Below are 10,064 nucleotides of genomic sequence, written 5' to 3'. Positions count from 1 at the left end.
CCCTCTGGCAGGCGAGCTGGAACGAAAGGCAATTCCCACCTTTCCATGCGGTTTAAATATGTAAATTGTGAGAAGCGTCATTAGTCTAAAAGACTGTCCATCAACTCAGGTTCAACTCACTACAACCTGACAAATGCTGGAGCTTCTACTGACAGAAGGGAAAGTTCAGCTGTTTCCTTATACTCTGCACTTCTTCTAGGCTGGCTCTGACCAACCTTCTGTTCAGAAGGAACTTGTTTGCCTTTAGCCTTCCATAGCATTACTCTGCATTTTGAAGACTTCTCTGGGAATCTATAAAGTTGAGTGATGTGACTGGTTAACTTGCAGGCTTATTCTATTAGAACTGTCAGGGAAAAGTTAGGATAAAAACCCTATGTAAGTCAACCTTAAGTATTGAATCACTAATATTCTAGGTAAATATTATTATCTATTATTATCCTATTACTTCTAGAAAATTAAACTCCACAATGCCACATTTTGCAAGAGCCAGAAAGGAAACAGTTTGTGGAAAGGATTATATAGCCTTATTTACAGCACGTCTAAAAATGCTTTTTTAAAAATTCCTCCAAAAGGCAAACTCACATCTTTCTCCCCCGTTTCAGATTAAGATTAAACCTTAGTGATTAGCACCTGAGATAAAACGTTGTATTAGCAACACATAAATAGCAGTATTTTCAAAGCTTCACTAAATTAGTTTACGGTTTTATTAAAGGCAGTGTTTCCATCCCAAAACTCTGTTCTGTAGCCTGTAGGAAACATCATACTCTGCAGAGAAAATAACAGTTTTAGCCTTCTGTTTGTAATCATGAGACTAAAAGTTAATATTGGATTTTGGTATTGTCAAGAGCAGCAGCATCTAGAAATGTGTAACAATACACAAACAATATTTTTCAGTTTCTTGTGTGCTTATGCAATTTAATGGGGATGTTATGTCAGAAAGCAAAGTTACTTTGTACAAAAATTATTTCTTATTTTTGAGATGAGACCAATCATTAGTTATCATTTAGTTGTTAGAGCCAGTGATCAAAAAATCACTTGTGCTTCACTGAACAGAAGGACTGTTACGTGAAGCAACAAGCAAAGCTATTCTTTTCTTCCTCTTAGTATTAAGATTAAACAACTAACAAAACAGAAACACTTTTTCTTGGTATGTACTGATAAGTAGTGTTCAGCAAGTGGTAAGCTGTAAAATGTAGCTTTGCATCTTGGAAAACAAACCTTTTTTTGCAGGTAATTCTGTTTACTATAAAACAAACATACAGTATGGTATTCATTTTACACACTAGTTTTATATGCAGAACAAAATGAAGTGTAATACCTTCCAATTAACAAATAGGTTAAAAAATCCCATAATGCAACCTACCTGACATAATTAAGCAAGGCAGCATTGATGTAAAGATTAAACTGAAAATCAGTATCTCTAGCTGTTTCTTTTGTTGGTAATGATTTGTCCTTATTTCTCCGATAATCCCATTTTTTTCTATTAACTTAATCCTTATAGGTATATAAAAAGAAAGCAGCTGGGAAGCTTGGAGATATCAGTCTTAAGATGACTGAGCAGGAGAAAGAATTTTCCAGGAAGACTGCTCAGTATGAGCTAGAAAAGAAGCACCTGCAGCATCTGCTGCAGGACAAACAGGAAACCCTCAATGAAGTACTGGAGCAGAACAGGTGAGTGGGGCACAGCCGGGAGCAATCCAAGTAGGTCCGACAGGTAAAGGGACAAGGGAAAGCACCTGCACACAGCCACCAGCGCTCACTTTCCAGCAGAGTCTTCACGTGGTATGTTCCAGGTCGCTTTTCTCACTCATTGTAGCAATACTGAAAATGCTGAAACCCTGCTCGTAATTCCCAGCTCCAGGAAACATCTTTTGAGGGAGGAATTTCTTCTAGATGGCTACTGCTGTTTTTAAGACTTCTTTAGAAGGCTATCAATCTGAGAGAATCTTGGATAATTTGAAAGGATTCTATAAATCAAGATAGATGTTAATTTATGTAATAGCACCTTCTGCTAAAGGCTGAACACTTTCCCATTCACACCCCTGAACAGTTTTCAGAATAGTAGGGTATTAAGGGAATCTAATGAGAAAGATCTGTTCTGTTTTGAATCTATCTTACTGACCTATTAATAAGTGACTTAGATTGGCTATATGCAAAATGAAGAGAAGAAATTATAATTTAACAGATTTATAGAAGATTATGACTGCAGTGTTGAAATATCCTTTGAATATAGAGTCCTTTAAGGCTATTTTTCCCCTCTGATAGTGGAAAGCTTCATAGCACATTCATATTATCAGCATAAAGGAAAAACTGTTTTACAACTGAAAAAAAGTAATAAAGCAGTCATTTCTCAAGTCATCACTGCCATTGTGAAATAATAGATTTAAATAGATTTTAACAGACAATAGAAAAAAAAAGGTTTGGTATCATCTACCTTTACATCAGCACAGTTCCTCTCAGTTACTTTATGCAGTGCAATTAAACAGGTGTAAGTAGCAGAGTTGTACAATGAACACTCCATTAATCTCTGAAATTTACATTAAAAACCAGATTGAATGGATCCACATTTCTCTGGAAATAGTTATTTAGGATTTTTAACTAATTAAGTGCCTTTCATATCTCTAGGCTCATGTTACAATTTTTTACTGTAGAGAACAGCAATTAAATAAAGAGGGTTTTTTTTCAACATAGGATAGAGCATAGTTTGAAGTCCCAAAATATGGATCGTTCAAAATTCACCCTTATAGCCCCAAAGCAGGCAAATTAGATGGTGTAACACAGATGTGTAAAATAATTAATTACACTTTCCATACAGTATACTAAACCACTTTTACCTTTTCAGTCTAAATTAAGTCATTTTTTCTTCAGTAAACACACACAATTAATACTTGCAGCTGACTTTTAAGAAACAAGGTCTGCACCTGGAACTACACCACTGTAGTCCATTTAACTGTATGATGATGAAGAAAAGTGGTTTATGGAAACAAGCCCAAGATGAACCCCAGCAAGATATGTCTTTCATTTCTCTAGACTCCAGCATTAGTGAACAGTGTGACGGGTGACTGCTTTTTTCTGGTAGTAGTTGAATCTTAACAGTGATTATTAGAGTATAATATAATGAACACAACTCTAAAAATAAAAAAGAATTTTTAGAGTCATCTTTCAAGTGGTATTTTGGTTAACCTCATGATTCACTATTTTCCTTTGATTACTATCTAAAAAAAACGTAGATTAAAAAAAAAAACGTTACTGATAAGTCAGCTGAGTTCTACACCTATATAAGAAATAATAAATTTTTATGCTTGTGAAACAAAATCAATAAAACCAACTAACACCATGGCTGATACTGTTCATATGAGCTAGTTTCTTCATATTCCATTATTCTTCTCAAGTACTGCAATATAAAGTAGTTTCCCAAGGTAATCCAAATATGCATCTACTCTTTTATGCCTATCAGGCAGAAATTAAACATGTATTTTGGTCAGCTTTGTATATTTCTGATTTTACAAGGCTAATTATTTTCTCTCTCCCTTCCCTCCACACAGTCACAGGAATAAGGAAGGGAAAATTATTTGTAGTTGAGATGTTGCTCATCATCTGTAGCTTGGCAACCAAAGTTGCTAGTGCTAGGAAAGTACCAAACATTTAGATTTATTGTGACTAGCTGTGTTTACAGAGCAGAATTTTAGTCCAGAATACTGTCTAGCTGATAATGTTTCTGTGCAAAATGCCTACATAGACATTAAGATAAGTGCATACAATAAATATTTATTCTCTAATTTCTAATTTATTCTCTAATTTTACTGTTAGGTAATGGAAATCAAAGTAGCATGCCACATTTTAAGCAGAAAAGCCAGTTTACTTTAAAATCTAGCTGAAGGTATGGTGAATCACTGTAAGCAGGTGAAGACAGAAAACTCTTTCATATAATTTATTTTGCTCTTGCATTTAGTTTAACAATATGGAGTTAGGAGATGGGGCAAGTCTGACTTAGCTGCCACCATAAAATTCTTTATCATAAAAGCATACTGTACCTATTGTTGCTGGTAAGTTTTCTTGTAAAGCAAAGGAAGGTCCCGATTCAGACCTGCAAACAGCACCATTCTTTCAGTGAGACCCTGCACAGAAATAAGCAGCCCCACCTTATTAATCTGGACAGGAGTGCAGCACACCTGAGTGGTGGCAGGTCACAGCACATTGCACAGCCCCTTGTGTGCCCAGAGGCAGAGTTGCTGCAGTCACAGCATGGTCAAAAGTAATGCATGTGTAGGCAAAGTAGCAATATTCATGTGCTGTTTCTCTGATCATTCTATTTTTAACAAGTCGACATCCAAACTAGCATGGGCTTTCATCAAACATAACAGAGATTACTTGCCTTTGAAATTTTCTCCCCTCCTGCATTCTTTCACCTCAGGACTAAAAACAGGAGTTCCAGTACTTACCCATTGCATCCAAGGGATGAGAATTTTTCTACTTGGTTTTCAAAAAGAAACACAGATGTAGTTGTACTTTTGATACATAAAAAAACTTTTAAAGATATGCAGAATTCCTTTCCTGGAAGCTGCTCTGTAGAGCTGTAGTGGGTTTGGTTTGTAACCGAGCAGAAACACCAATTTAGTGTAGTGGTTTGGTCCAAGATACTCATCACTGTTTACCTTCTGTGAGATAAGAATTAGGAGAAACGCAAAGCAGGCACCAAACTTGAAAGAATATAAAGAAGTTTATTAACAGACCTAAAAGAAGAAAAAAAAAAATCATACCATACTTCAGAACACTTCTCCTCCCCCCCCCATGCCTTCATGAAATTACAACGGGTACTCTGATGCATCATAGCTTTACAACACGGGGGGGGGGGGCGCCGGGCCGCTCGGGCTGCCCACAGCAGGGATGGGGGGGAAGGGGGGGTTCCGCAGGTGGAACGGGGCCCATCAGCTCCAGGGTGGCCGTGGCCCGGCCCGGCCTGGCCCGAGCAGGGCCTGGGCTGGGCCCGCCACCCCCCACACGGGGCCCAAAGCGTCCCAGCACCGGAAACGAGACCGGCCTCTGCCCCCAGGGTTTGTCTGTTCTTAAGTGTGGATCACAGAGGTGGTCACAACTTTAAGTGGCTTAAAGAACTGTCCATATTCAACCTGGCCAGCTGATAGGTTCTGTCAGGTCAGGTCACAGAGGAAGCTGTCAGCACCCCTTAGCAAGAACATCACTTCCGGGACTATGCTTGCTAACTCATGACAAGAGCCTTTTCAGTAATTACAGCTTTTGCTAGACAATATTGCAAATACACAGCAACCTTTCACCTAAAGCAACTGATAAGAAAGCAGTAGCATTTTGTTCTTCAGGCAGCTGATAGTGACATCTTTAATACTAGTCACTGAGTAACCTTAAGAGAGATCAATATCACATACCTTTGCTTAACGAAGAGGTTTGAGATAATAAAAGAAGTTCATGATGGGATCCTAGGGTTAAAAAACAGGTTCATAAATGTTTCCAGTAATTTGACAGGACATTTGCCTTTATGAGTTTTCTAGGTCAAAGTTTATTTCGTAAGACTTTCTGCAAAGAAACAGTACTTCAAGGTAGTTACAGCTGCTTTGCTTTGGATGCAGAAGGCAGGTTTGAAAGTGCATTAAACTGTCCTTAGAAGAAGGTCAACAGCAGAAAAGCTTTGCAGTTGTGCATAGGCAAGGGGGAGGAGCTGTCTTACCTGTGAGGTGACATATGAAATTATAACCATAATAAAAACTGTTAATCTTTGTGATAAGGAATATTTAAATAAACTGTTAAAGGATAGATGAAAATAAATTCTTGAGCCAGCCCAAATAAGATTCTGAGATTAAGGCTGAATTAATTTAGTTCAATGAGGGCAGAAAACTGTCTTTTGTAAAGAAGAATCTGCTTTCAGAACCTACTTCTGGTAATTTTTTCATCAGACATCAGTGGACATTGGCATTTTGCTTACTCTCAACAAGATATAAAATCTTACATTTTGGCTAGGTTACGGGTTGAATGAAATTTTTATTTTTACTTATTTAAATAATAACAGCCTACATTAAGAAGAAATAAACTTAATGCCTTTTGACTAAAGACACCCAGGAACAGCTCATGTATCTAAACAGAGCATGTATCTAGTTTTAAATGCCAAGTGGAAAAGACTTTTGTTTTAAGAGGCGAACCAGCTGTAGAGGCAAGGAAATTTTGGTGTTGATAAGAACGTACAGACCATCAGCAGCTGTATTAACCAAGCTGCTCTGTAATCCAAATTCCTTAAGGGAAGGGAGGTTGTGACTAGCAAGAATTAAGACACCCTCTCCCCAACCCATTCTGCTGAATGCATTTTTAAATTTCCATCAGGTCAGAATTTTCAAACAAAATCCCCTTGTGTAACTACACTTGGGATGCAACTGCTTCTTCTCAGATGCCCACCTGGAGAACAGCTGAACTATGAAGCAGTACATTGTGCCACACTGAAAAGCCTTACCTGTGACTGCAGTGTGCTGTGTGCAGCAGGGGCTCTGACTGCTCATTCCAAAGCCAAGTCAGTTAGCACTCTGGCTCTTCATGTCTCAGCTCTGTTTAAAAATTAGTCCTCCAAGAAGAGTATAGATAAACTGCTACTTCTAAAGGTATCTGTTTTCTTTCTACTGAAGTAATTTTAAGCATGAGGACACTTTTAAACTAACCTCTTTGAACTAATTTTTTTCTAAAATCAATGCAGTTGCCATTAAACTGAACACATGGACTGAAAATGGCAATCCTATTTGTCAGGCATGCTGACAGCATTAATGTATAATTCAGAACTTGGTGATCTTTAGTTTCATAATCTTACTTCAAATTTTCTATGCCTTAGGCCCATGAAACCATTAACAATGAAACAACTGTAAAAACCAAAGAAGTCTCAATTTCAGAAATTAGCAGATGAAATAAACCCTGGGTAATGATCTGTACTACAATAATGATAAACCAGATTAAGCTCTTGTGTATTAATTGTCAAACATAAGAGTGCTGTGCACTGCCTGAAGACTCCAATTAAAGACAAGGGACAACAGAGAACAGGACTGTGTCCCTATCAAGATATACAAGTTCACTTAAAAACAAGATGCTGAAAATGTTCCAAGATCACAATACAGAGGGCCAAGATCAACCAATGAGTGAAACTGAGGACTGCCAGTTGAGGGTGTTCAGTCATGTGGTGCATATGCCTCAAATCTCCCCCAAATGTAGGCTGAAGATAATGGTAAATGCCATTGTGTAAAGCATTTTGAAGCATATTCTGGGCACTGGTAGTATTAGACAGTCTTGGAAAAATATACTTTCTGAGAACAAAGTCATCTACAGTTTTGGTGTTTCAAAAATGAAAGATTGCTTCTCAATGGCTTTTTAGTGACTTGGCAGAAAGGGAAAGGTCCAACCCATTACCTGTGGCTTCTCACGTTCTTGGGCAAAGTCTTGAACTGTTAGCCAATTGTACTGCTTTCACCTGCCACCTTTTGCTTTAATTCCATTCTCAATGGTTACTGATCTTCTCCACCACCAAAAGTTCATTCCAAGCAGTATGTACAAGAATAATCTTAAGCCCTTCTGCATAAGGTTATTTTATCTTCCATCTATATATCCAGTCACAAGGTGAAACACAGGGTGGGCTGGTACTATGTCTGGGCCACTTTTCATCACTTCATTCTCAATGTTATCGATCACTAAGGATTCTGTAAGATGTACTGATTCTGTATTTTCTAGTGTACACCTTTTGCCCTCAATGTAGACATGTAAATGACAGCATTTACTCTCAACTCATTTATGTTCTGCATTGACTTGTTTCTCAATTTTAGAGCCTGGTATTGGGGACAATTTGTATAGAAGGCCAGTTCTATTCAGTGCTTCAGAAAGTGCCCTCGAGGGGACTGTATTAGTCTATAGTATTAAAATGTGTGCTCATTTTCCATGCAACAGCTATGCTTTCCACATCAATTGATCTTCATTTCTTTATTATTTTGTATTTTGACATACACTAGGAGTCAAAGGAAACCCAAGTTCTTGGGCTTTGTCTACCTTCTAAGTTTATAGCACTTTTGTTTGGTTCCCACAAGGATGCATTAGCTGAGCACAGAGTCTGACACTCTGATCAGACCCTTTGGGCCTTGGAGTGGAGAGCACAGTGCTCTGGGCAGAAGGGGCAGTGTTATGTGGGAAGCAGAGCTGTGGTCACGAGGGAGCCCAAGTCAGTGGAGAGTGGTAGTCATGGTATTTGGGTCTCACATGTACTGCTCTATGTGCAGACTTAATCCAGCTTGTTACATGGGTTCAATAATGGGTAATTTTACATGGGTAATTTTCTGGTCATATCCTATTTAGCATTACATTTAATGAGCTTTTTCAAAAGCAAAGTAGGAATGAATTTCAATCAGATAATTTCAAGCACCTAAATACTGGCCATTTCTAATTTGCTTATCCACATACTGTTATTCTGTACTGCTGAAATATTGTTAAAATTAGGATTTCTCTTCATTTTTTTCCTAGGAAAACAGAAGGGGAACTTGAAATCATGTTGGGATCCACAGCCAAAGGAAACAGGAGAATGAGAGAACTCTTACATAAATCCCTGAGGAAGAGCAACATGTGGAGTGCTGTCACAGTTCATGAAGCACACTTAGATGAAAGCTCTCAGAAGGATCTAGTTTATGGACATGATTTTAGCTACTGCGATGTGAAAACTTCATCCCCTACTAAAAATGAAATTCAGCAAGAATCTCAGTGATAAGAACCTGCATCTCATCCAAGAAAGAGAACTTGGTGCCTGAATTTGACTTTTTCAGCAACACAAGATATAATGGAATGTTTACTCTCTTCAATACAATTACTGTATTTTTAAGGTCATCAAAATGACAACAACATATGCTCTACTTGTACTATGAATAGTGTAAATCTAGCCCAAAATATTACTTTGGTATTTGAAGAAAGGGCTATTCCTCCTTAAGACAAAATGTGATACAGCTTTAAGTTAACAAGTAACTAGTTAACAGGATAAGCAGCTGGTAAGCATGGTGTTTAGCCCAGACACATGCCTTGTCACAAAACAAGTGAACAGCGAGATAGTGCTTATTAAAATTAAAAGGACAAATTTCAGTAAATTCTCCCTGGAACACCAAATGGAGTATGATCCAAGCTGAAAAAAATTGTGTGGCTTGTACTTTTTCTCATGATGAAGCATCTTGACTTCCTAAGATGCAAGGATGTCCTTTATACTAGATCGTGTGCCAAAAAATCTTGTCATCTCAAGGACAGAGAAAAACTTGACTGTGAAGCAGACAAGACTGAAGCATCCTCATGACAACTGCTGGTGCCTGAATGCACAACTGTCCACCATGTAGATTTACAGGAACCCTGTAGGTGTTGGGAAGCTCCTACCATGGTTTTGCCAAGGGGATGAGCTGCCAGCACAGGATGCAGTTCTCCTCCAGATTGTTTTGTTCATCCTGCTTCAGATTCAGTGGCTTCAAAAGCCACTTCTTTCCAAAGTATTCTCTGAAGCAATGCTTATTGTTTATGTCTTTAGATTATTGACATGTATTTGTCTTAGCTTTCAGAATTGTTGATTTTTCACAATATTGCACATCAGCTTTGTAGTAGTATGTAATTACTATTATGTGACTTTATTTTGGATTTACATATAACTTGCTGGATCAGCTTTTTGGTTTTGTTTCATTTTCACAACAAAATGTAAATGGTACCAGAAAACTGTAACAATACAAAAACCCTGTAACTATCATAGTTGTGTAGTGTTATAAACATGTATTATAGTATTGGCTTCTTGCAAAGTATTAAGGTAGATATTATATAATGTTAGAAATGCTTTTTGCTGTGTGGATGTTGTTTTCTCTCTTCTTAGCAAGAATGTTAGCAAGTGTGAGCAAGTAAGAGAACCTCCAAGCGAGCAGAGGATGAGGCCCGAGAAGCTGCTGCTCAACACTTTGTCCAGGGAACAAAAGGGCCCAAAGGCTGCTCCGCCCGGAGAACGGGCGGCCAGGAGGGTCCGAGAGCCGCTATCACCGCTCTGCCCGGGGGGCAAAGAG

General features: G+C 38.2%; 1 protein-coding gene across 4 annotated transcripts in view; it reads left to right on the top strand.

Moving 5' to 3' along the window:
- Positions 1–9,758, top strand: part of CEP89 (centrosomal protein 89) — a 44,585-nt gene extending 34,827 nt beyond the window's left edge. For 3 of the 4 annotated variants that reach the window (XM_017736415.1, XM_017736417.1, XM_017736418.1), the window contains 2 exons: positions 1,502–1,671; positions 8,512–9,758. In XM_017736415.1, the coding sequence (XP_017591904.1) occupies positions 1,502–1,671; positions 8,512–8,749 (408 nt within the window). In that variant the 3' untranslated portion in view covers positions 8,750–9,758. Of the gene's footprint in view, positions 1–1,501; positions 1,672–8,511 lie in introns of those variants that run through there. The other variant, XM_017736419.1, reaches the window with a different exon arrangement.
- The last annotated feature ends 306 nt before the right edge of the window (positions 9,759–10,064 follow it).

This window comes from Corvus brachyrhynchos, unplaced genomic scaffold (assembly GCF_000691975.1).
Source record: "Corvus brachyrhynchos isolate BGI_N302 unplaced genomic scaffold, ASM69197v1 scaffold646, whole genome shotgun sequence".
NCBI lineage: Eukaryota > Metazoa > Chordata > Aves > Passeriformes > Corvidae > Corvus > Corvus brachyrhynchos.
Note: the sequence above shows the minus strand (reverse complement) of the source record. Positions and strands in the feature narration are given on the sequence as shown.